The sequence below is a fragment of the Oncorhynchus clarkii genome, chromosome 10 (genome assembly GCF_045791955.1).
Source record: "Oncorhynchus clarkii lewisi isolate Uvic-CL-2024 chromosome 10, UVic_Ocla_1.0, whole genome shotgun sequence".
NCBI lineage: Eukaryota > Metazoa > Chordata > Actinopteri > Salmoniformes > Salmonidae > Oncorhynchus > Oncorhynchus clarkii.
Window position 1 is genome coordinate 34,298,190 of NC_092156.1, and position 26,319 is coordinate 34,324,508.

At 42.5% G+C, this 26,319-nt stretch overlaps 2 protein-coding genes across 3 annotated transcripts; both read right to left on the bottom strand.

The window, feature by feature from the left end:
* Positions 1–5,657: 5,657 nt before the first annotated feature.
* LOC139418319 (solute carrier family 12 member 9-like) lies at positions 5,658–15,498 on the bottom strand. Of its 2 annotated transcripts, XM_071167685.1 has the most exons (15): positions 15,140–15,498; positions 14,443–14,706; positions 14,075–14,209; positions 13,294–13,431; positions 12,800–13,099; positions 12,481–12,588; positions 11,788–11,899; positions 11,484–11,641; positions 11,284–11,366; positions 11,063–11,187; positions 10,694–10,886; positions 8,664–8,838; positions 8,241–8,387; positions 7,945–8,028; positions 5,662–7,762 (listed from the first exon to the last, which is right to left on the bottom strand). In XM_071167685.1, exons 2-15 carry the CDS (start codon positions 14,642–14,644, stop codon positions 7,530–7,532), a joined length of 2,193 nt encoding a protein of 730 aa, XP_071023786.1. In that variant the 5' UTR covers positions 14,645–14,706; positions 15,140–15,498; the 3' UTR covers positions 5,662–7,529. The 2 variants fall into 2 exon arrangements, with proteins under 2 accessions (XP_071023785.1, XP_071023786.1); XM_071167684.1 differs by having other exon boundaries at positions 5,658–8,028.
* A 2,563-nt stretch (positions 15,499–18,061) lies between these two features.
* On the bottom strand, positions 18,062–20,640 carry LOC139419519 (uncharacterized). Its single transcript, XM_071169478.1, has 2 exons — positions 19,451–20,640; positions 18,062–19,351 (listed from the first exon to the last, which is right to left on the bottom strand). Exons 1-2 carry the CDS (start codon positions 20,073–20,075, stop codon positions 18,612–18,614), a joined length of 1,365 nt encoding a protein of 454 aa, XP_071025579.1. The 5' UTR covers positions 20,076–20,640; the 3' UTR covers positions 18,062–18,611.
* Positions 20,641–26,319: the final 5,679 nt, after the last annotated feature.

Below are 26,319 nucleotides of genomic sequence, written 5' to 3' on the forward strand. Positions count from 1 at the left end.
GAACTGCCACCCTTGCCACTTGGTGAAACCCCTAGCACAGTAGCCATCTCATGCAGCTCCATCCCCCCGAGGTCCAAGTGACACAACGTGAGTAAACATTTGCATCTGGTGCATCTGCATCACACATTAAAGTTATTGTTCCAACTGCAACAACAATAGCTGTTAAACCTACTGAGATTGTCTGCAAGGTTGTTTACATTTGTGTCAAAAAGCTGTGGCATTACAGCCAAACAGCATAGAGATATAGTATATTAACAAGTTGATGTAATCTTAATGACACAGGTCTACATTTATTGTTTTTACAACACCTGGATCAGGTGTCCCAAGAGGTCACTAGATGGGCACTGGTAGTTACATCCAGGATGGAGGGAGGGAGGGAGGGAGGGGGGTTTCTACAACACTGGGAAAGAAAGAGTTGGTTGGGGGGGTCTCATTATCTTTAGGTTTTTATTTTCCTCTCCCTATCCCAACATAAAGAGAGTAAAGGGAACATTCCATGTATTGTATGCATAGCTGACTATTATATATTAAATGAAAGAAAAGCTCATATCTGTGTGTTCCTGTTCCTAAACATTTATGTCCCTTACAAATATACAAATATCAGTTATGCAAGCTAACAACCAGCATAGATAAAAAGCTATGGGATTTCTTTTGACATGAGGTCATCAAAGGTCACAGTAATATAACAACTTTTCTTAAATTATTATTAAAAAGATAAAGAATGTGGGGATAGGACAAGTCAAATGTTGTTATTCAACTGTCACGCCCTGACCGTAGAGATATTTTTATTCTCTATGTTTGGTTGGTCAGGGTGTGACTCGGGTGGGAAACTCGATGTTCTTTGTTTCTATGTTTTGGCCGGGTATGGTTCTCAATCAGGGACAACTGTCTATCGTTGTCTCTGATTGGGAATCATACTTAGGCAGACTGTTTTGCCACCTTAGTTTTGTGGGATGTTGTTTTTATACAGCTCTGTGTAGCCTACCGAACGTTACATTCGTTTTCCTTTTGTTGTTTTTTAGTTGTTCATTTTTAATAAAGATAAAATGTACGCCTACCACGCTGCACCTTGGTCCGATCATTTCGACGAGCGTAACATCAAAGCTTTAAAAAAATATCTCTTTCATGATATACAAATAAAAACAAAGGAAAACCTATCAAGCTCACTTAGATCTGGCTGTGAAGATGGCTGTCTGTGTACTGTGTCTGTGTACTATGTCTGTCTGTGTCTGTCTGTATACTGTGTTTGTACAGTTGAAGTCGGAAGTTTACATACACTTAGGTTGGAGTCATTAAAACTTGTTTTTCAACCACTCCACAAATGTCTTGTTAACAAACTATAGTTTTGACAAGTCGGTTAAGACATCTATCTACTTTGTGCATGACACAAGTAATTTTTCCAACAATTGTTTACAGACAAATTATTTCACATATAATTCACTGTATCACAATTCCAGTGGGTCAGATGTTTACATATACTAAGTTGACTGTGCCTTTAAACAGCTTGGAAAATTCCAGAAAACAATGTCATGGCTTTAGAAGCTTCTGATAGGCTAATTGACATCATTTGAGTCAATTGGAGGTGTACCTGTGGATGTATTTCAAGGCCTAACTTCAAATGCAGTGCCTCTTTGCTTGACATCATAGGAAAATCAAAAGACATCAGCCAAGACCTCAGGAAAAAAATGGTCTGGTTCATACTTGGGAGCAATTTCCAAACGCCTGAAAGTACCACGTTCATCTGTACAAACAATAGTACACAGGTATAAACACCATGGGACCACGTAGCCGTCATACCGCTCAGGAAGGAGACGCATTCTGTCTCTTAAAGATGAACGTACTTTGGTGTGAAAAGTGCAAATCAATCCTAGAACAACAGCAAAGGACCTTGTGAAGATGCTGGAGGAAACAGGTACAAAAGTATCTATATCTACAGTAAAACGAGTCCTATATCGACACAACCTGAAAGGCCGCTCAGCAAGGAAGAAGCCACTGCTCCAAAACCGCCATAAAAAAGCCAGACTACAGTTTGCAACGGCACATGGGGACAAAGATCGTACTTTTTGGAGAAAGGTCCTCTGGTCTGATGAAACAAAAATCGAACTGTTTGGCCATAATGACCATTGTTATGTTTGGAGGAAAAAGGAGGGATGCTTGCAAGCCGAAGAACACCATCCCAACCATGAAGCATGGTGGTGGCAGCATCATGTTGTGGGGGTGTTTTTCTGCAGGAGGGACTGGTGCACTTCACAAAATAGATGGCATCATGAGGAGATTAATTATGTGGATATATTGAAGCAACATCTCAAGACAGGAAGTCAGGAAGTTAAAGCTTGGTCGCAAATGGGTCTTCCAAATGGACAATGACCCCAAGCATACTTTCAAAGTTGTGGCAAAATGGCTTTAAGGGCAACAAAGTCAAGGTATTGGAGTGGCCATCACAAAGCCCTGACCTCATCCTATAGAACATTTTTGGGCAGAACTGAAAAAGCATGTGCTAGCAAGGATGCCTACAAACCTGACTCAGTTACACTAGCTCTGTCAGGAAGAATGGGCCAAAATTCACCCAACTTATTGTGGAAAGGTTGTGGAAGGCTACCTGAAGCGTTTGACCCAATTAAACAATTTAAAGGCAATGCTACCAAATACTAATTGAGTGCATGCAAACTTCTGACCCACTGGGAATGTGATGAAAGAAATAAAAGCTGAAATAATCAATCTCTCTACTATTATTCTGACATTTCACATTCTTAAGTTAAAGTGGTGATCCTAACTGACCAAAGACAGGGAATTTTTTACTATGATTAAATGTCAGGAATTGTGAAACTGAGTTTAAATGTATTTGGCTAAGATGTATATAAACGTCCGACTTCAACTGTATATGCCATTCAGCAGATGCTTTTGTCCGAAGCGACTTACAGTCATGCATGCATACATTTTACATACGGATGGTCCGGGAATCAAACCCACTATCCTGGTGTTGTCAGTGACATGCTCTGTAACAGCTACAGAGGATCAATGTTATCCATTCTTTTCTTGGCAGATTTTTGTGACATATTTTTCCAGATCTCTGAGTACAAGTCACAGGGAATAACAGTTCAGGTAAAATACTTTAAAAATGTTGTATCACTTGCACTCCTGTTACAGTATCCTTCCTTGCATCTTTGTGTTTCTTCCAATCGCTTGTGCTTTCTTAATTTCCTCTCCTTTAGTGTGTGGCTCCCTTTATGGTGTCCACTAACATGACCCACAACTTGCCCCCGAACCTGTTGTTGAAGAGTGCCAGTGCTTTTGCCCGTGAAGCTCTGAACACAGTGGGTCACTCTAGCTACACCAGCGGCTGTGTCTCTCACGCTCTTCAAGTAGGAACTTCTCTTATCCACTCAAATATCCAAAACAAACTACTCTATAACGTTTTTGTTACCTTAGCCAGAAATGAGCCATGCAGAATATACTATTAGACTATTTTATGTGATTGTAAATATCTCGGTCTCTCTTTGCCATCTCACAGAACATTGCTCTGTCCATTTTCTTCCCTGATTGGCTACGCCTTTCATCCTACTGTGTGAAGCAGACAGAGACATTTGCACAGAGCATGGAGAATAAAATTGATGAAATGACAGAACGTTCTGCAAGCAAAGAGGACTAAGGAGTGCAACGGAGGTTGCTACTGAAACATTTGTGGTGCTTTAAAGAGGTCATATTGGAAATTGATATGAGAAGTTTTACTTCATATGTAGAGAACTAATTGATCAATGTTACTGTTTTTGCATTGACTGCCATTGAAAGGTATTGGTAATAGGAAAGAGATTGTGTAATGTTGATGTGATGTAAACAAGCTGACCCCAAATCCATCATGAACTACACTGCTCAAAAAATAAAGGGAACACTTAAACAACACAATGTAACTCCAAGTCAATCACCCTTCTGTGAAATCAAACTGTCCACTTAGGAAGCACCACTGATTGACAATACATTTCACATGCTGTTGTGCAAATGGAATAGACAACAGGTGGAAATTATAGGCAATTAGCAAGACTCCCCCAATAAAGGAGTGGTTGTGCAGGTGGTGACCACAGACCACTTCTCAGTTCCTATGCTTCCTGGCTGATGTTTTGGTCACTTTTGAATGCTGGCGGTGCTTTCACTCTAGTGGTAGCATGAGACGGAGTCTACAACCCACACAAGTGGCTCAGGTAGTGCAGCTCATCCAGGATGGCACATCAATGCGAGCTGTGGCAAGAAGGTTTGCTCTGTCTGTCAGCGTAGTGTCCAGAGCATGGAGGCGCTACCAGGAGACAGGCCAGTACATCAGGAGATGTGGAGGAGGCCGTAGGAGGGCAACAACCCAGCAGCAGGACCGCTACCTCCGCCTTTGTGCAAGTAGGAGGAGCACTGCCAGAGCCCTGCAAAATGACCTCCAGCAGGCCACAAATGTGCATGTGTCTGCTCAAACAGTCAGAAACAGACTCCATGAGGGTGGTATGAGGGCCCGACGTCCACAGGTGGGGGTTGTGCTTACAGCCCAACACCATGCAGGACGTTTGGCATTTGCAAAAGAACACCAAGATTGGCAAATTCGCCACTGGCGCCCTGTGCTCTTCACAGATGAAAGCAGATTCACACTGAGCACGTGACAGACGTGACAGAGTCTGGAGACGCCGTGGAGAACATTCTGCTGCCTGCAACATCCTCCAGCATGACCGGTTTTGCGGTGGGTCAGTCATGGTGTGGGGTGGCATTTCTTTGTAGGGCCGCACAGCCCTCCATGTGCTCGCCAGAGGTAGCCTGACTGCCATTAGGTACCGAGATGAGATCCTCAGACCCCTTGTGAGACCATATGCTGGTGCGGTTGGCCCTGGGTTCCTCCTAATGCAAGACAATGCTAGACCTCATGTGGCTGGAGTGTGTCAGCAGTTCCTGCAAGAGGAAGGCATTGATGCTATGGACTGGCCCACCCGTTCCCCAGACCTGAATCCAATTGAGCACATGTCATGTCTCGCTCCATCCACCAACGCCACGTTGCACCACAGACTGTCCAGGAGTTGGCGGATGCTTTAGTCCAGGTCTGGGAGGAGATCTCTCAGGAGACCATCCGCCACCTCATCAGGAGCATGCCCAGGCATGGTAGGAAGGTCATACAGGCACGTGGAGGCCACACACACTACTGAGCCTCATTTTGACTTGTTTTAAGGACATTACATCAAAGTTGGATCAGCCTGTAGTGTGGTTTTCCACTTTACTTTTGAGTGCAACTCCAAATCCAGACCTCCATGGGTTGATAAATTTGATTTCCATTGATACATTTTGTGTGATTTTGTTGTCAGCACATTCACCTATGTAAAGAAAAAAGTATTTAATAAGAATATTTAATTCATTCATATCTAGGATGTGTTATTTTAGTGTTCCCTTTATTTTTTTGAGCAGTGTATATAGCCTGAGTGCAGCAGAGTATGATCTGTGGGAGACGGAACTCTCAAACAGGCTTCTATAGTACATATTCTAGCTATATACATATTAGGGATATAGACTACAACATAACTAAACGCTTAAACATGTTCTGGTTGATTTGGACTTTTAACATGGTACAAGTTTTGGTATCAACCATAACGTCATTTTTGTGATCTCGATTTTCTTAGAAATAAATAGAAAGACAATGACTTTTGTTTATTTTATTGCCTTTTGCCAACCCATTCACAAATGACTGTCAAATTGTTGTTACTGAGGAACATATGTGTAAAGGAAACAGTATGTTATAAAAACGCATGTTTAATGTAATTACTTTGGTTTTTGACATTTTCTATTGAGTCATTTGCTTGGACAGAGTCCTTATTAACTCACACGCAGCCTGTCTGTCACTCACTGATCAGTCCACAGACTCAGTCTGTGTGGCACAACCTGAGAACAGTACATTCTGAGCAGAGTCAGAAATATACAGTAACTTCATAGGACTGTAAAGAGGAAACTATTTCTGCTTTAGCACAAACATCCCACCACAAGTTGTGAAATGTGTAAGCTTTCATATAGCGCCAACTACATGCCTCTAAATTAATAAATAGTTTTCATAGATACCAAACTCCTTGCAGTAACATCGTTTCCAAATCTGTACATAAGAAAAGCATAGCAAGACAGCATAAAAATAGAAATAATTTTCCCAAGTAACAAATTAATGGCATGATCCTTAGCATTTGGTAGAAGGGTGATGCATTATAAATTAGACTAAATACATCAGCAATCCATATTTAGTCTGCCTGCCAGTGGCTTAATGCTTGTGTATTATGACAATATTGTCAAGCATTAGGCACTAATGTAGTTCATAGCGGTTTCAGGAAGTTTGAATTCATGTTCCATCATGGACCACATAGAAGTCCGAAGAAGCAGCATTTCAAGTACGACCAATTGGTGAGTGACCCAAAATCCTAAGAGATCATTTGGTCCAAAGACGCTCGTGAGCTCTCCCAAACTGGGTCACAATCTGAAGAGGAATACACTGGGAAAAGGGATCAATGGAAAGCGATTGTACCAGCATCAAATAACAAATAAAAGAACACAAGAAACAGAAAATTCTAGTTTCCATAGCTAGTTAGCATATGTTGCCCTTTCTGTATTTCAGAATCCATTTTCCCTCCATCACCATTCAACCTATCATATGATTCTTCTTTGGTTCTGTGCCGCAGAACAGACCATTTGATCTACTGACATGTAACATTCACTCACACTGAATCAGTGTCACTCTCAGGCCACACGGTCAATTCCAGAGCGGAGGTTTTTTATGAAAACTACATCTGCTATATCAGGCACAGCATAAATGTACTTATATTATTACCCAACCAACACAACGGCATGAGACAAGTACTCCATTAAATTACAGTTAACAAATAAATATATTACAGAAAGTAGGTAGGTACCACTGTGACTGACTAGGTGTTGAATGTGCTCATTTGAGAAATGGGTGGATGTGTCAATGAGTTACAATACAAGGTGTGAAACTACATGCCTAGGGAACAGAGCTATACTTATAGGTCCCGTTGTGTAGTGTGCCTGTGTGTTTATTTTCTAACTAAAAAGTATGTTATGTAAAGTAGCTCATATTGTAAGCATTTAGACTGCCCTTTCTATCATGTTCAGGATGAAGTTAATTACATGACATTTTGATCCCATAAACATACAGTGACACTCAAAGCTCAGTGCACGTGACTGGGGTGAGACCATGAATCAAGAGGGTTGGGCCTAAACCATAAGTCACAGCTTCCAACTGACTGAGATATGTGTGTGATTGGCTGGAGTGAGCAGGGGGGCGTGGTAAATACAGGAAGCGGACAGCAGCCTCAGCACTGTGCTCCATCAGCATCCTGTTGACTGCAGACTGGAAGTCCTCTGAAAGGGCCTGGGCTGGCTTCGTCAGGCCCTCCAGCTCTGGGTCCTGTGTCTGTTTCTGTCCATAGAGCTGCACCACAGAGTCCCAGGGCACTATCTTGATGGAGGCCCTGATCCTCAGCTTCCTCAACAGCTCCCGGTAGGTCTCCTCTTTAACCACCCAACCCTGGTCGCTGGACTCTGCCTCCACACACAGGAATATTCTCATTTTGGCATGGCGCCATCTGCTGGCCATGTTGAGAACACACGCCATCTGCAGCAGAAAGAGACTGCACACGTCCACGGAGGCTGCAGACGTGCTGCTCGGCTGCAGCAGGTTGAGGGGCCACACGTCGATGATCCTCGTGGCCCCGTCCGTCTTGGTCCCCATGCCCTCTCCCTGCAGCTGGAAGAAATAGCGGCCAAGACACACGTTCTTACTCATCTTGATGGCATCCGAGATGATTCCCACATACTCCTCTGACGTGAGCCAGCGTGGGCTCTCCACATGGCGGACCGGGGGGAAGTGGGCTTGCAGAGAGGGCAGATCCACCCCAAAATCATCCCCTCCAGACCTTTTTGACTCACAGAAGGCAGGGTCTTGGAGGAAGTAGTCCTCAGGGGTGCAACTGTCGTAGAACCCCAAGACCAGAGTGTTGGGCTTCATGCCGCCTTGAAGAGAAGAGTGGAGGAGGATAATCAAATGCACTAAAAAGTATATTGCTTGACAGGTAAAACTGTTTTATGTTCCATTTTCCAAAGTAGTAATATTATAATGAATATGTCGTGTCAATACTCTTCCTGACACCGTTGTGTGTGAAGAGGAGAAATCAACAGGACAACAATACGACCCAGAATGGTAAGCAGGAGGATATGTAACTCACCCAGGCCGGTGATACGGAGCAGATGCTGTGTTCCCTGCCTCACAGAGGGGGACAGAGTCAGATCCACGAAGGCCTTCACCCCCAGCTTATCTACCAGACTCAGCCAGAAGTTATACTGCTGCTGGACAGGGTCAGAGGGCAGGGTGTCTGAAACACAGATGAGAGGCTGGCCGAATGACTGGACTGCCTTGATTCCCAAACAAAAGAAGAGCCTGACTAGTTTCCATAAAATGTTCAATGAATTGTCTATGAATAGAAATGTCATATTTCTAGGAATATCACACTTACTGTAGATTACTAATTTTTGTATCAAATAGTAGAAGCTTTAGGTTTCATGTGGTCATAAACATGACAAGCATTTATTGTAAGTCAATCACGATTCCGCTGGCACCAGAACTCCCGTCACCATCCATATAATATTACCCAGATCTCCCAGCTTCACGTGTCCCAGAACAAACAGCCCGCCCTTCTTCAACTGGTTGACAAAGTTGATGAGCTGGCAGGAGGAGCGAGGGTTGGCCACCATCAACAACACCTGGGGCCTCCAAAACTTCACATGGTCCTTCCTCACATCCAGCATCAGCAGATACTTACGCACCTACAAGAGGTGGAATGGGTGGAAACCAGATTCAAAGCATCAAGTATGACAGCAGTGACACACCCCAGTGTCCTGTTAAGTAGGAAACAGCGTAGAAAAACATTTTGCATCAGAAAATGAAAATTGGACAAGTTCAGGTAGTTCTTCCCCATTGCTAAATATTTTCTCTACTGAACACGACCCAGGAACTGGCCCATACAGTGGGGCAAAAAAAGTATTTAGTCAGCCACCAATTGTGCAAGTTCTCCCACTTAAAAAGATGAGAGAGGCCTGTCATTTTCATCATAGGTACACTTCAACTATGACAGACAAAATTAGAAGAAAAAAAATCCAGAAAATCACACTAGGATTTTTTATTAATTTATTTGCAAATTATGGTGGAAAATAAGTATTTGGTCAATAACAAAAATGTATCTCAATACTTTGCTATATACCCTTTGTTGGCAATGACAGAGGTCAAACGTTTTCTGTAAGTCTTCACAAGGTTTTCACACACTGTTGCTGGTATTTTGGCCCATTCCTCCATGCAGATCTCCTCTAGAGCAGTGATGTTTTGGGGCTGTTGCTGGGCCACACGGACTTTAAACTCCCTCCAAAGATTTTCTATGGGGTTGAGATCTGGAGACTGGCTAGGCCACTCCAGAACCTTGAAATGCTTCTTACAAAGCCACTCCTTCGTTGCCCGGGTGGTGTGTTTGGGATCATTGTCATGCTGAAAGACCCAGCCACGTTTCATCTTCAATGCCCTTGCTGATGGAAGGAGGTTTTCACTCAAAATCTCACGATACATGGCCCCATTCATTCTTTCCTTTACACGGATCAGTCGTCCTGGTCCCTTTGCAGAAAAACAGCCCCAATGCATGATGTTTCCACCCCCATGCTTCACAGTAGAGTAGGTATGGTGTTCTTTGGATGCAACTGAGCATTCTTTGTCCTCCAAACATGATGAGTTTTTACCAAAAAGTTATATTTTGGTTTCATCTGACCATATGACATTCTCCCAATCTTCTTCTGGATCATCCAAATGCTCTCTAGCAAACTTCAGATGGGCCTGGACATGTACTGGCTTAAGCAGGGGGACACGTCTGGCACTGCAGGATTTGAGTCCCTGGCGGTGTAGTGTGTTACTGATGGTAGGCTTTGTTACTTTGGTCCCAGCTCTCTGCAGGTCATTCACTAGGTGCCACCCGTGTGGTTCTGGGATTTTTGCTCACCGTTCTTGTGATCATTTTGACCCCACGGGGTGAGATCTTGCATGGAGCCCCAGATCGAGGGAGATTATCAGTGGTCTTGTATGTCTTCCATTTCCTAATAATTGCTCCCACAGTTGATTTCTTCAAACCAAGCTGCTTACTTATTGCAGATTCAGTCTTCCTAGCCTGGTGCAGGTCTACAATTTTGTTTCAGGTGTCCTTTGACAGCTCTTTGGTCTTGGCCATAGTGGAGTTTGGAGTGTGACTGTTTGAGGTTGTGGACAGGTGTCTTTTATACTGATAACAAGTTAAAACAGGTGCCATTAATACAGGTAACGAGTGGAGGACAGAGAAGCCTCTTAAAGAAGAAGTTACAGGTCTATGAGAGCCAGAAATCTTGCTTGTTTGTAGGTGACCAAATACTTATTTTCCACCATAATTTGCAAATAAATTCATAAAAAATCCTACAATGTGATTTTCTGGATTTTTTTTTCTCATTTTGTCTGTCATAGTTGAAGTGTAGCTATGATGACAATTACAGGCCTCTCATCTTTTTAAGTGTGAGAACTTGCACAATTGGTGGCTGACTAAATACTTTTTTGCCCCACTGTAAGTGTGTGTTTGTATGTACTGGCACATGTCTGTGTGTGTGGTGTGGGTACCTGATGAAAGATGAGAGCCTGGCTGATGTATCCCCAGCTGCTGGTTGGTGATCTGTAGTGCAGGAAAAGCAACAGCAGTAAGAGGAGGACGATGCTGGCTGAGGAGTAGACCGGGTTAATGACAAACATCATCACCAGACAGCTTAGGATGCCCAGCAGACACGTGTGCCAGGAGAACACCTGGAAAGTGGGCCTGGTGAAGACAGGGAGACAGGTAAAACAGGTGAAAGACAGGTGAAAACTGGACATTGATGGTCAAAAGTATTCTAGTTAAACACTACTTCACTAAGGACAGCATCATCACACAATAAGGTCAATGTCTTCTTTTTTTATAACAGATTGTACAGCATGATGCTAGTGTTTGATTACCTGAAGTTGGGGGCCGATGCCCACTCCAGAGCAAGACAGGCCAGGTCGACAGCAGCATAGGCCAGCAGGTAGAATACTGTCACCAGGCCAGCTATGGCATTAAGCTGGCCTGCAAACACCACACACTACACAGTCACACCAAAGACACAGTCTCAGAGCCTGTAGAATATTAAAAGTAGTACTGCATAGCTAAATACGACACACCCATCGCTTCTCCTCACCTGTGCCAACCCCCAGGTGTAGAGCACTGCCACCCATGGGTTGCCTGAGCTGGATGTGATAGCAGCAGGAGCCAATGGAAAACCTATGGGTAACAACATCAAAGCATGCTCTTTATTTTATATTAAACAAAAACATGTCCTTTACTCTGTTGCAGAAATAGCCTGTCTTTTAATGTGAAACTTGTTCAACAACATCTTACCAAAGAGTTGGTCCAGTGCGAGGGCGTGGAGGATCCGGGACGCCCCAATCAGAGAGCACATGGCTGCTGACAGGGCAGAACAATAGATCCCGATGGTGACAAATGGAGGCCAGATGTTTATACGCTGGAAGAACCCGTAATCCTGAGCCAACAGGGTCCTTAACAAAAGACATTCATTAGTTGGCTGTGTTAAACTACATTGTTTTCAGTATGATTAATATGCAGGTATTAAATTATGAGAAAATTAGATAGGTGACAGAGTTCCAACCATTCCAAGCCTCAATAACAGCCCATCCATTCAGACCTTTCACATGTGGAGCTGGCCAAGATGAAGAGCAGGACATAGACTATGAAGGTGTAGAGGACTGCAATAATGGTGCCTTTGGGAATGGCAGCACTGGGGTTCTTCAGCTCTCCTACAGACAACAGATTGAGGGGAAGATGGTGGAACATGTCAAGTTTGAGTCTACGTGAAGCTTAAATAAGATGTGAAGTAATGGAGGGCAATTCTATGGTAACACAATTATGCTAAGACTCAGATTTATCACTTTAAAATGTATACCAAACAAAAACACATTGATTTCCAAGTTGAACAAAACACAAGACTACTCTTAACAATTTCCATAGAAAATTGTACAACTGTGCAGATGTAGCAAAATGCTTGTGCTTCTAGTTTGACAATGCAGTAATATCTAACAAATTCACAATAACTCCTTTACATTAGTATGTATAAAGTAATGAATAAGAAGATGTACATATATAAACGTGATCATTGTGTGTAGAGTTGTAAACTTTGAAATCAATGGTTTTTGTTTGGCATACATTTTAAAGTAAAACTAAATCGGAGTCTCAGGGTAATTGGTTACCGTGGATTTTCCCTGGAACTAAAAGATTCCATTACCTTGATTCAGAATGCATATGGAAAGTTGTTAATGACAACTATTTGTAGTTGTAATATCCACCAGCTGGCATGAGTTTTAATGTGTGTGGACAGTACCTGACATGTTGGCTCCGGCCATGATTCCGGTGCAGCTGGTGAACATGACAGCGAACACAGTGGCGAATGACATGACTTTACCAGTGCTGTAGTCCACAGTGTAGCCCGCTAAGGATAAGAAAGAGGAAGAACACTATTTCTACAACAGCTCTCTCAAACCATAAAACTAACGACTTTTTACACATCCAGTTCAACTTCCCCATCAAGGCTTACTATAACTAGAATGCATCTGAAATAGCACCCTTTTCCCTATACAGTGTACCTAAGTACTATCTCACCATCCCCCCCTGACCTTTGACCCCAGGCAGCCAGTACTCACAGCCCAGGTTGTCCTTCAGCGTGGTGCCGTTGAAGCCTGTGTAGCTGGCATTGTAGGTGAGGGTCTGGTTGCCAGGGCCCTGGTGGGTGATGAGGAACTTTAGGGGCGTGGTCAGCGCCAGGGGGCTGATGTAGATGGACAGAAGGGAGATGGTCACCACCAGCAGGATGAGGAAGGAGGTGCGGGCGAAGATGTGGGCACCCACTAGGCACACCATCAGAACCAGCAGGAGAACTATGGAAGAGTATAGCACTGTGTACCAGTAGCCCTGGGGAAGCACTCGAAACGCAGAGGAGGACGCTGAGGTGGGAGTGGGACATAGAAGTTGATAAGATGTCAGATGGACACATGGTGGAATGACTCCTTTGAATGCTTGAGGCACCAACCTTCTAAGAAACATTCAGTAGATTTTTTTTAAGCAGTACCACAAAACATGGCATGCATGCTAGGAATTATAAGTATTGGGCTGTTAATTATAGAATGTCAAAACTAACCTGGATCCTGACCAAATATGTCAAGTAGTGCCTCTACCAGACCAAGCACATACACTCCACATGCACACACTTTGGCCAGGAAGAACATGAGGCCAATGCTTCCTCCAAACTCTGGGCCCAAAGATCGACTAATCATGACTGGCAGACAATAGGTCAAGGGGTTAAATATCACTGATCTGGAGTGAATCATGTGGTTTTAAAACTATGAGCAGGCAAAAGTCAGCATAGCAACCTGCTCAGTTGGTTAAATCATATGATGCACACAGGGCTGGACTAATGCATTCCGGGGCCCGGGGCACCTACCTCCAGGGCCCCCCAAAAAAATATTTTTGGGAAAACACAAAACACCTGGAGGTCGGGGGCCTCAGGGCATGTCCCCTTCGTGTCTGTTAGGTAATCTGGGCCTGGATGCATCAGATGATGTTTCATTTAGTTTATTAGGATCCCCATTAGCTGTTGAACATGCAGTAGCTACTCTTCTTGGGGTCCACCATGTCTTTACCATGTCCAGATGTCATCAGAAACGGTTATCTTTTTGACTACAAAACATAGAATCCCGCCATTTTCACGATGTTGGGTTGGTGTTGGAGATTATGAAAATGATGTTCAAATCGTGGTGAAATGTTCCTTAAAGATAAGGGCTAGAATTACTGTGTCATCAAGATTGAATAGTAAAAGCATAGCTGTTTTAAACTGCATTAATACTTAAGAGGAATAAAAAACACTTGCTAAAAAAAAAATATGTTTTTGGGGGGTGAGAACAAACCGGTGTTAAGGATACAATAGGCCCCACCTCCCTGCACAGCACCGTTGGTGGAAATAGCACAGATGGACAAGATGGTGAGGGAGATAATGGTGTAGGCTACAAGCAGCATCACAAGACCCTGCAAGAGCCCCGCATGACCAACCACAAACCCTATAGGAGACATCATTACACAGTATTAGTCTTGTTACAGGACCACAATATATTAATCTAATGCATTCACATGCATGCACAGTTACACACACTTTTTAAACATAATCTAGCAAAGCTTGAAGCCAACAGCAGTTTCTGACCATCAGCAAGCATCACTGCACATCGCACTGTAAATAAATTCCACATTCACAGCCTATATTTGTAGTTGTCTGACATTTAGATGCTGCACTCACCGGTTCTGAGGAAGAGGACAATGCTAAACATGGAGAGGACAGTGGGCACCATCACCCCGAAGAAGGTGTTGAGCTTTCGAGGTACAGCATTAGGAGTGCTGGCCTCCCCAGTGCCCTCTGACGCCCCTATGCCACACACTGCATTGTCTGCTGACAGACCACATACCCCATGGGCGAGGAGGGGTGTGTGTTCATTAGACATGGCTTTCAGCAGAAGCGTTTTGTTTTTAGATGGTTCAGACGTCCCCTGAACCTTTTGTAACCCTGTTAAATTGAGTCATTATTTGTATAAGTTCGTAGCAACGCTGACAAAAGGACATATTCCTGAAAACACAGTATGGCTTTATGTTTACAACAACAAAAAAATCAGGTTCAAATATAAGGGGCGAGCGGAGGGCTTTAAATAAAACTATGAGCCACCAGAAAAGCATCAGACATTCTACATAAACATGATGCTTCAAGGTCATGCAACGTTAAGAGTTGCGCGATTGTATCGAATTGATGTTTAATTTCATGTATCCACAAAGGGGAAGTGAAACGGCGATACACAGCGGTTCTCAGCGAGGTCATTCTACAATTCAACCTCGCAATTCCGTAAACTTGTAGTTTGACTAATGATAAAACATTTGTTTATTGTGTTGTTTGCTTTGCGATAATGCCGTATGGTAGGTATAGCCAGATGAAAACAGAAACTCACCTCAACTCCGTCAGCAAGAATCAGCGCGCGCACTTCCGCTTGTTAAAAACCTCCTCAGTCGGCCTCTGTATCTAAGACTGCCCGCTTATTAGTTCACAGCTAAATGATGACGTAATTTAACAGCATTAACACATGCGTGTTTTGTTAGTTAATAGTTGATTTTAGTAGATTTGAAAACTACTGGCCATAGGTAGCATAGGCGACATACATATTATCCAATAGCGCATAAGATATTAAACAGAAATGCCTAAATCTAAACAGATGTAATTCAAATGTACATCTGTATTCTACATATGCCTATAGACATTGAGCAGCTTGCAGATATGATGCTGTCTACTTGCCGCCTCTATTTGTTCGGTGCAGGTCACGGGACAGTATAAACTGTTCATGTGACTGTCAAAAAGGGGAGGGTGAAAATACCACAAATATATGTCACGAATGATTAGAGACCTGTGTTTTGCGCAATCATGTGACATGCTTGGATTTTAATCTTTAGTTTTATTAATCACATGGTACCCTTTTTCTTATGTCAGACGGTCCACCACCATCGATAGACAACTGCTTAAATTTTGGGTGTAATTCTCATCTGGGGCCCTGTGTTTAGTCACGATTGTACAAAACACAGGGCCCCAGATGAGCAAAGCCAGACAGCAAAGGTCGGGTGTATAGTTCTCTGCATCTTGTGATCTGTAGAAAATATTGTAATAACTATATTTAAGATTATGAATAAACTTGGTGTCTTGGGTCCCTTTCAGAAGTTGTTTTTCAAAAGGATCTGACCCTTTTCCCTCAATTTTCACCTAAAATGACATACCCAAATCTAACTGCCTGCAGCTCAGGACCCGAAGCAAGGATATGCATATTCTTGATACCATTTGAAAGGAAACACATTGACATTTGTGGAAATGTGAAATTAATGTAGGAGAATAACACATAAGATCTGTTAAAATATCTTGTACCATCATCTTTGAAATGCAAGAGAAAGGTTCTAATGTATTAATCCACCCCATTTAGGTTTTGGCCACTGTGGCAGCAGTGTATGTGTAACGTTTTAGACTGATCCAATGAACCATTGCATATCTGTTCAAAATGTTGTGCCTACTTGGTTTATTATTACATTTTCAAAGTTCATAATGTTGTACTCTTCTCAAACAATTGAATGGTATTATTTCACTGTGATAGCTACTGTAAATTGTACAGGACAGTAAGATTTACAAGATTTTAAGATTTCTGCCCATTTCAGATACAGTTGAAGTCGGAAGTTTACATACACTTAGGTTGGAGTCACTCGTTTTTCAACCACTCAACAAATTTCTTGATAACAAACTATAGCTTTGGCAAGTCGGTTAGGACATCTACTTTGTCCATGACACAAGTAATTTTTCCAAAAATTGTTTACAGATTATTTCACTTATAACTCAGTATCATTACTCCAGTGGGTCAGAAGTTGACATACGCTAAGTTGACTGTGCCTTTAAACAGCTTGAAAAATTCCAGAAAAGAATGTCGTGGCTTTAGAAGCTTCTGATAGGCTAATTGACATAATTTGAGTCAATTGGAGGTGTATCTGTGGATGTATTTCAAGGCATACATTCAAACTCAGTGCCTCTTTGTTTGATATCATGGGAAAATCAAAAGAAATCAGTTAAGACCTCAGAAAAAAAAATCTAGACCTCCACAAGTCTGGTTCATCCTTGGGAGCAATTTCCAAACGCCTGAAGGTAGCACGTTCATAGCCGTTATAGCGCTCAGGAAGGAGACATTCTGTCTCCTAGAGATTAACGTACTTTGGTGTGAAAAGTGCAAATCAATCCCAGAACAACAGCAAAGGACCTTGTGAAGATGCTGGAGGAAACAGGTACAAAAGTATCTATATCCACAGTAAAACGAGTCCTACATCAACATAACCTACATGTCTGCTCAGCAAGGAAGAAGCCACTGCTCCAAAACCTCCATTAAAAAGCCAGAATACGGTTTGCAACTGCACATGGGGACAAAGATCGTACTTTTTGGAGAAAGGTCCTCTGGTCTGATGAAACAAAAATAGAACTGTTTGGCCATTATGACCATCATTATGTTTGGAGGAAAAAGGGGGAGGCTTGCATGCCGAAGAACACCATCCCAACCGTGAAGTACGGGGGTGGCAGCATCATGTTGTGGGGGTGCTTCACAAAATAGATGGCATCAGGAGGCAGGAAAATTACATGGATATATTGAAGCAACATCTCAAGACATCAGTCACGAAGTTAAAGCTTGGTCGCAAATTGATCTTCCAAATGGACAATGACCCCAAGCATACTTCCAAAGTTGTGGCAAAATGGCTTAAGGACAACAAAGTCAAGGTATTGGAATGGCCATCACAAAGCCTTGACCTCAATCCTATAGAAAATTTGTGGGCAGAACTGAAAATGCATGTGCGAGCAATGAGGCCTACAAACCTGACTCAGTTACACCAGCTCTGTCAGGGGGAATAGCCCAAAATTCACCCAACGTATTGTGGGAAGCTTGAGGAAGGCTACCCGAAAAGTTTGACCCAATTAAACAATTTAAAGGCAACGATACCAAATACTAATTGAGTGCATGAAAACTTCTGACCCACTGGGAATGTGATGAAAGAAATAAAAGCTGAAATAAATTACTATTATTTTGACATTTCACATTCTTAAAATAAAGTGGTGATCCAAACTGACCTAAGACAAGGAATTTTTACTAGGATTAAATGTCAGGAATTGTGGAAAAACTGATTTTAAAATGTATTTGGGAAAGGTGTATGTAAACTTCAGACTTCAACTGTATGTCTATGTACTGGGATTTTTTTTTTGTTACTTACAACCTCATGCTAATCACATTAGCTCAACCATCCCGCAGGGGGGGAAACACATATCCCAAAGAGGTTAAACAAAATAATCAAATAATACTGTGAAAGTGTCACTTTTTATTGGTAAATTGTCAAAAACTTTATGTAATTGCTGTTCAAAATGAACAGGCTAACTCATACAGTTCCATATAAAAACAATACACCAGAATAATAATTTAAAATGCATATCACTTCCCTGTTATGGGCTATTTATGGCATTAAACTGTTGATAATGGCGATGTGATACCAACAAAAACACACCAATGATTTCTGCATTGTGATCCCAACTCAGTTCAAGTATTCTGTATTTCCATTTTATACAAAAAATCATATTTTTAAAGTAAATGGAAATCAACCCTTGATGCAAAATGGCTGTATGAACCTTTCCAGGTGGAATCTGCAAACCTCTCATATCTATGACAACATAATGAACACCCTTTTAATGCCAATTAAGAAAATTGTGAACAAGTAGAAAAGAGAATAAATATGACTCTATACACAATCAGCTTGTCTACATTGTCAATTTAATAATATTAACTTCTGATTAGGATGACCTTAACACAAATAATCACATTTATCAAATGTGTGTATGAATGTGTACCAAATCCATCCTGATCAGGAATCCAGGGACTGTGAGTGGTGGTGTGGCCATGTGTAGGAGGGCCCTGCTTGAAGTAAAGACAGTGATGGGTGGGGTGTGGTGGGAGAAGGTGAGTGGGTCAGCCTGTGCTTCTTGAGCTGGCCCAGCTCCCTAAAACAGCAGCCACACTGGGCACAGCGGTAGGGCCTCTCCCCAGTGTGGATGCGCTGGTGCTTATGCAGACTGTCCAGGTGGCGGAAACGCTTCTCGCAATACCTGCAAGGATATGGCCTCTCACCCGTGTGAATGCGCTGGTGTGTCTTCAGACAGTAGAAGCGACGGAAGCCCCGGCCACACACGTTGCAGCGATGCACCTTATCTGAGCTCTCCCTTCTGACTTCAAAAGCCCCAACAAGACCAGGGCCTTCTACAATAGGTGGGACAAAGCCCATGAAGTTACCATCATTGTCATGGTTATCGATGTGAGTTGGCATCTGTGGCGGCAGTTGTGATGATTCAGGGAGGTGTGACTCCAGCATACTAGGTAACTCAGGGTCGTTTTCAATTTTAACTGTTCCTTTGACTTCTTGCACCTCATCCAGCACCTGGATCAGGCCCAGGTCATTCACATTGCCTGCTGGGTGACTCGGACCCATCTCAAATTCAAAGTTGGTAATAGAGGTTCTGTGAGGGACCTCTACTGCCACTGTATCCCCCTCCTGCTCGTGTGGAATTCTTCTAGAGTCCTCTAATCCACTTGCCCTGACTTTGTACTCTGAAAGAGATGAATGACATCATCATGACCAGTGAGCAGGAGACTTTTCACTTATTGAGTGCATGCAAGTATTGATGTCTGTGTCCGGCGTAAGCCTACCTTTCTCTACAACTCCATCATCCGTGATGTAGAATTGATCCTCTGCATCCTCCTCAGTGTGTTGAGGTGAGCTTTCAACCTCTACATGTGGCGCTTTGGATGTTTGTGAAGAATTGGAGCAAGAGACAGTGGAGGAGGATGTCCGTATTCCTCTCAAGCTTGAGCTGCTCCTGGGCCATTCATGCTGCACTGTTGGTAAGCAAAGACCTACACTAGGGAGTGACTTCGAAAACTGGGATCGTGTGGATGAGGCTCGAAACGACTTGGGCACACGGGTCGTGCCCCTGTTCAGCATGCTGGATGGACTCCCCGTACCAGGACCTAATGTACCTGATCTAGGATGGTTGTGATTAAGGAGTAAACACTGTTTGATGTTGTTCTCGGCTGCTGTCATGTAGTACCGTACAGCGTTGAGTTCACCCTCCGATAGCTCAAGTCTCTCTCTCAAACTTTGGTTCTCACGATGAGACTCAGCAGCAGCAGTCCGAGCTGCGGTCATTTTGATGCCGACTACCCTGGCAGTTTCCTTTAAAACGGTTTCAACAGCACACCTTACTGCCCCTTCGATGGTCGATGCAAGTTCATATTGAAGGAAAGAGACACTGGCCTCCATCGTCAGACTCATGGTAGTGATTAGCTAGTAATGGGACGTTTCCCAACAGTTCTAATAAGCAAGCTACAACAAGAGGCTCAGGATTCAGTCCTTGTTTTGTAAGCAAGGTAGCTAGCTAGCAACTGCGTTGGCTACGCAACTCCGCTACTTAGCTAACGTTAAATGTCCAGAAAGCCGCTCTGGCATGATACACAAGTGACAGTCATTTTAAAGAGTTTTTAAATCAAACAAACTGAACGACTCAATTACTCATACATTGAGTCAACTTGTTTCTCGGATGTTCTTACTCAAAAACGTGGTAATAACTTGTGTTAAATGTTTTGCTAGCTCACCTTTCTTCTTCTCTGAGGTTTTATGGCAACCAGGCAGACTACAAATTGTGGTCCACAACTATAAACTGTATTTCCGCCACCTACTGTACGGAGTAGTGAATTTGGGGGAAAAAATATTCCAGGAAAAATTACATATAAAAAAAACAAAAATAAATAATAGCGCATCCCACTCCTTCAGTCACATACCGATCGATATCACATCCCTGCACAGGCTCGGGGGCCTGGGAGAGGGAACATTTGCGGCCAGTAGGCCTAATCCCTGCAATGTTTTAACCGTTCCTTCCTGAAGACCCCAAAACATTTCTGCGCAGATTATGGGCGCGTTCCTCTTCCCAGGCTTTGCTGACGCATACAGCTAACCACGTCATATGTTATATCAATCTGGTGCCCGACCGCACAGTCGATGAGGCTAGTAGCGTAGCAAAGTCTATATATTTTTTTATAACTAACCCAATTTTTATAATAGACCAGAGCCTCTGGTTTCAAATGGGAGCAAATTAATCATAGTGGGCAGAACAAGCAAGGGGGTCGGCAGAGCCAAGCACGAGCTAGCGAGGTCCTATTTGTGCGTTCTAGCATTTATTTGCATATTTCCGTTGGGGAACGCCTACGCTGTGAAGTGCGCGTTTGCAATAACTCAATTCGCTCTTGCGCTCCTTCTAAACAATGCAATTTTTAGAAACAAAGGGTAAAGTCTACAAAACTCAGTCCACTCGGTTTGTTACAGATTCTACTTTTGGAAACAGAAAACTGTGTGGAGATCAAATGTTTCATCAATTAATTTGCAGAATGTCCGCCAAAATCCCATTTCGCCACATCTTCTTCCACTGCTTGCCACTGGGCTTCCTTTTTTCTCTCTCTTTTTTTGACACTGGGCTTCCTCTCATCGCCATATTTGGTAGGGTGTTGAAATGCCGACCAGATGTTTCAAATATTTCATCCGGTGAAATATCTGGCTCATTGTTGTATCTGTGATTATATCCTGTTTCTTGGACTTCTTGTTTGCAAACTCACCCAGAGAAGAAGTGGAAGAGAGACGCCCAACTCGGTGTAAATTCTCTCTCCCTCCAGCAGGTGGCGGTTTTTCGTTGTTTCTCCCACCAAGCAAGGAGTTTTTAGATGGAGGTGTCGAATTTGGTCAACAAAAAAATTAATGGATTATTTTTTTATTTACTTAACCTTTATTTATCTAGGCAAGTCAGTTAAGAACAAGTTCTTATTGACAATGACGGCCTACCCCGATCAAACCTTAACCCGGACAATTGTGCACTGCCCTATGAGACTCCCAATCACGACCGGTTGCGATACAGCCTGGAATCAAACCAGGGTCTGTAGTGACAACTCTAGCACTGAGATGCAGTGTCTTAGACCGCTGCACCACTCGGGAGCCCTATTTGCTAAGTGAGATTTATTTGATCAAATAGAAATGTCCTAATTTTTTTATTGTTAAGAGTGTACTGATATAAGTAGGACACGTGTCATCCCGGCAACTTTGAGAAAAAACACTTTATAACAGTTATCTCGAGATGGCTATGCATATTATGAAATGCATATTATGAAATGAGGCTAGTAACATAGCAACTCTCTCCATTGAATACAAGCGGTTGAGGTCAACAACCCTCATCGAATATTCAAATAATGATTACAATAATGAGATGTATTTGGCACGCCTCACCATGCATCAACTTCTGTGTGTCGCTTAGTTATGCCGTCAAATGAGGTACAGTGAAGGAGGAGCTTTGTGGGCCTTGTAGTTCTAGCAGAGGGCAGACAGACCCCATGTCATGCAATGACCATACAGTCATTTTAACCAGCATTACTTACATAACAGCATAGAGAGACAGCTAAAATAGGGGAAAGTATAGTATAGGTCTAGTACTGACAGAGGGTCAGATGTTACGAGTCTAGAATGATAGGTGAGATTCTCTATATCCTTTCAAAAAAGCCCAAATGCACCTAACATAACTAGCTAGCTCCTCAAATATCACATAGAAACATTATTTGATGGACTATGACACTGTCATATCATGTTTTTTAATCCCTCCAGGTGAGAATGGCTTCCAAACATGACAATAAATGAATGGTATTCTTCAATATTGCTTCTTTTTAAGGTCACAATTTTCCAGATCGTTGTTAAATAACTATGTGGCCTATGTGGCCAATAATGACTCTGTTCATTTGTTTTGGAATTAGCCATTCCCAGAGCCGTATATTTAGAAAGCTGGGCCAATGCAGTTTCTGCATTATGATACATTTACATGTGTTAGGTTCTTATTTTTCAGAGTAAATAACTCACGGACATTAGCGAAGCTTAACCAAGTTTAATTCTTCCCAAAGGGTCGTTACAGCTGTAATTCAGACAAAGACATGTTCCCATCATCACAAGTATATATACTCCAGTTTAGACACTCCTCCTGCTCTCCAATCCTTACATCTTATGGTTCCACAGGAAGAGGGTAACATGATAATATAACCATTATTTCTCCCTTTAGGAGATCTGACCTGACCTCTTGACCTCAACCCCTCCTTCGCCTAATCCACAGATGTCCTCTCGTATCACCTATCGCACTCCCGTGACTCTCTCCCGTCCACCCAGCACATTCCACAGCCACTCGGTCTTTCTACAGATCTCTCCTTTATGCGTCTGATCTTTCATGTCTTTAATATATCAATGTTCAAAGTTTAGCCAGAATCCAACACATGACACTTCAACACTGTATGGCAGCCATGTTAGCTCCCCATTAACATCACATGAGGAATATTTAATCAATGATATTTAACTGAATGTCTAGAACTAGAACAATATTCTAGATTCTAAAAGTTGGCCCAACTCTCTAAATACATGGCACGGGCCATTCCTATCATACCCTTGCATTCAGTGTCCTTAGGAACAAAGCTTCATATTGATGTGACCCAACAACGGCTCCAAGGACTAGTAGGTGACATTCTCTTAAAATGGGAACACATTATATTTTAGGACAATTGTGGTCTCTATGTTTTGTTAAATGTTCCACTGCCACCCACTGTTTAAGCAAATAATTGAACATCAAATCAGCCTCTTGGACTTCGGACATTTCTTGCATGCAAAAAATGGAGCGCAAAATGCACAATTGTGTTTATCTAAAGGTTTAATCAGGAAAAGCTTTATGGTCCAAAGATAAGAGCGGTCACCCAGTTTTGGAATTTACTCCAGCTAACCATGCCTTTTTACGTAAAGCATTTGTACTGTTGTGGGCTAAATCAGGGTCACACAGAGTGTTTCCTGGTAGCCTCAAACAAATCTACTTTGAAACAAAAGTGTACACCTCACACACGTGGTTATGGGCTTAAAATAAAAGATGACACCTGTACCATATACAGAGCATTCGAAAAGTATTCAGACCCCTTGACTTTTGCCCCATTTTGTTACATTACAGCCTTATTCTAAAATGGATTAAAAGGTTTTTTCTTTCTCACCAATCTACACACAATACCCCATAATGACAACGCAAAAACAGGTTTTTCAAAATTTTTGCAAATCTATTAAACATAAAAAACGGAAATGTCACATTTGCATAACTATTCAGACCCTTTACTCAGTACTTTGTTAAATCACCTTTGACACCAATTACAGCCTCGAGTCTTCCAGGGTATGATGCTACAAGCTTGGCACACCTGCATTTGGGGAGTTTCTCCCATTTTTCTCTGGAAATTCTCTCAAACTCTGTCAGGTTGGATGGGGAGCCTCGCTGCACAGCTATTTTCAGGTCTCTCCGGGCTCTGGCTGGGCCACTCAAAGACATTTAGAGACTTGTCCCAAAGCCACTCCTGCGTTGTCATGGCTGTGTGCTTAGGGTCGTTGTCCTGTTGGAAGGTGAACCTTCACCCCAGTCTGAGGTCTTGAGCTCTCTGGAGAAGGTTTTCATTTTCTCTCTGTACTTTGCTCCATTCATTTTTCCCTCAATCCTTACTAGTCTTCCAGTTCCTGCCACTGAAAAACATCCCCACAGCATGATGCTGCAACCACCATGCTTCACCGTTGGGATGGTGCCAGGTTTCCTCCGAACATGACGCTTGTCATTCAGGCCAAAGAGTTAAATGTTGGTTTCTTCAGACCAGAGAATTTTGTTTCTCAATGTCTGAGAGTCCTTTAGGTGGCTTTTGGCAAACTCCAAGAGGATTGTCGTGTGCCTTTTACTGAGGAGTGGCTTCTGTTTGGCCAATCTACCATAAAGGCCTGATTGGTGGAGTGCTGCAGAGATGGTTGTCCTTCTGAAAGGTTCTCCCATCTCCACAGAGAAACTCTGGAGCTCTGTCAGAGTGACCATCAGGTTCTTGGTCACCTTCTTGACCAAGGCCCTTCTTCCCTGATTGCTCAGTTTGGCCAGGCTGCCAGCACTAGGAAGAGTCCTGGTGGTTCCAAATTTCTTCCATTTAAGAATGATGGAGACCACTGTGTTCTTGGTGACCTTCAATGCTGCAGAAATGTTTTGGTACCGTTCCCCAGATCTGTGCCTCGACACAATCCTGTCTCAGAGCTCTACGGACAATATCTTTGACCTCATGGTTTGTTTTTTGCTCTGACATGCACTGTCAACTGTGGGACCTACCTGTGGGATAGGTGTGTGCCTTTCCAAATCATGTTCAATCAATTTAATTTACCACAGATGGACTCCAATCAAGTTGTAGAAACATCAATGGATGGATGATCAATAGAAACAGGATGCACCTGAGATTAATTTCGAGTCTCATAGCAAAGAGTTTGAATACTTATGTAATTAAACATTTATGTAATTGTTTTTGCTTTTTAATAAAAAACTGTTTTTGCTTTGTCATTATGGGGCAGAGGGGTGTAGATTGATGAGGGCAAAAAATATTTCATCCATTTTAGAATAAGGCTGTAACGTAACAAAATGTGGAAAAGGTCAAGGGGTCTGAATACTTTCCGAATGCACTGCAGAGTTAAAATATATCTAATTTTGAGTTTGCATGCCAATATTACACTGTATATACATCACAGGAGACTGAAATGTAACAAAACTGTTTGACATAGAAACACTGGATTTCCAGCATTAAAAATAAATACATGTTTATTCATTATGAAATTATGAAAAATGTTAATGACATTCCACCCATGAGGCCACTAAAGGTCATTTGACTGCAGAAAAGGGCTATGTGTGGACTTTGCTCTGATTAAGGGGAACCCCTATTGGAACTAAAAAATCTGACGATGTATGCTTATGAGTAGTTCAAGTAAGACATTTTTGGTGGCACGTATAATATGTGCATGCATGCGTCTTTTCAATCTGTGGATGTATGGCTCCTTGTGTCCATCTCTTTGCTCAAGCCCTTGCTGTTGCTAGGCAACCTATCCTCATTTACTACAGTCCCTTATGGGGCCTGCAGAGGGACAGGGCAGGTGGGATGTACCATTGCCTTACTTTGTGTAGGGGGATGATGCTTGTCCCTGCCTCTAATATTGCTGCCTTGCTGTTTCACTAACTTGCATGTACAAGCCCTATAACCCCTTTGTCTGAAACAGAGTGCACTGCAACCAGACCCAAAGAAGGTAGTCTACTGTATTATGTTGAACTTCAAAGCACACCTTTCAGCTTTTCCAATTACTTTTTGGAATGCACTGACACACAAAGTGTCAAAGAAAGCAAATCATGCGTTCCCTTTAGATGTGTGTTGATCATTAACCTATCTACAGACTATGGCAGGTCTCGACACCAATTAAACCAAAACCAGTCACTGGGTTTCTGGGGTAAGCCCGCCCCAAAAAATATTGTTTTAGCTGGGAGTAAGCATACTTATGTAGAAATTGAGAGCTTTTTTGTTATTGTTTTGTTGATTAAAATGCATTCTCTCAGAAAGTCCAATCTTTTTTTTTGTCTTTCTTTGAAGAAACAGCAATTTTGACTGATCGAAGGCCTAGGTTTCCC

Bases quoted from the DNA above. Each gene is read 5' to 3' on its own strand.
- LOC139418319 (XM_071167684.1), bottom strand. From the start codon at position 14,644: ATGTCTAATGAACACACACCCCTCCTCGCCCATGGGGTATGTGGTCTG. The intron at 12,589-12,799 runs GTGAGTACTGGC...TCTTATCCTTAG, and splicing joins GCTGAAGGACAACCTGGGCT to CGGGCTACACTGTGGACTAC. The intron at 11,642-11,787 runs GTCTGAATGGAT...TCTTTTGTTAAG, and splicing joins GCCAGCTCCACATGTGAAAG to GACCCTGTTGGCTCAGGATT.
- LOC139419519 (XM_071169478.1), bottom strand. From the start codon at position 20,075: ATGAGTCTGACGATGGAGGCCAGTGTCTCTTTCCTTCAATATGAACTT. The intron at 19,352-19,450 runs GTAGGCTTACGC...CATCTCTTTCAG, and splicing joins TGATGGAGTTGTAGAGAAAG to AGTACAAAGTCAGGGCAAGT.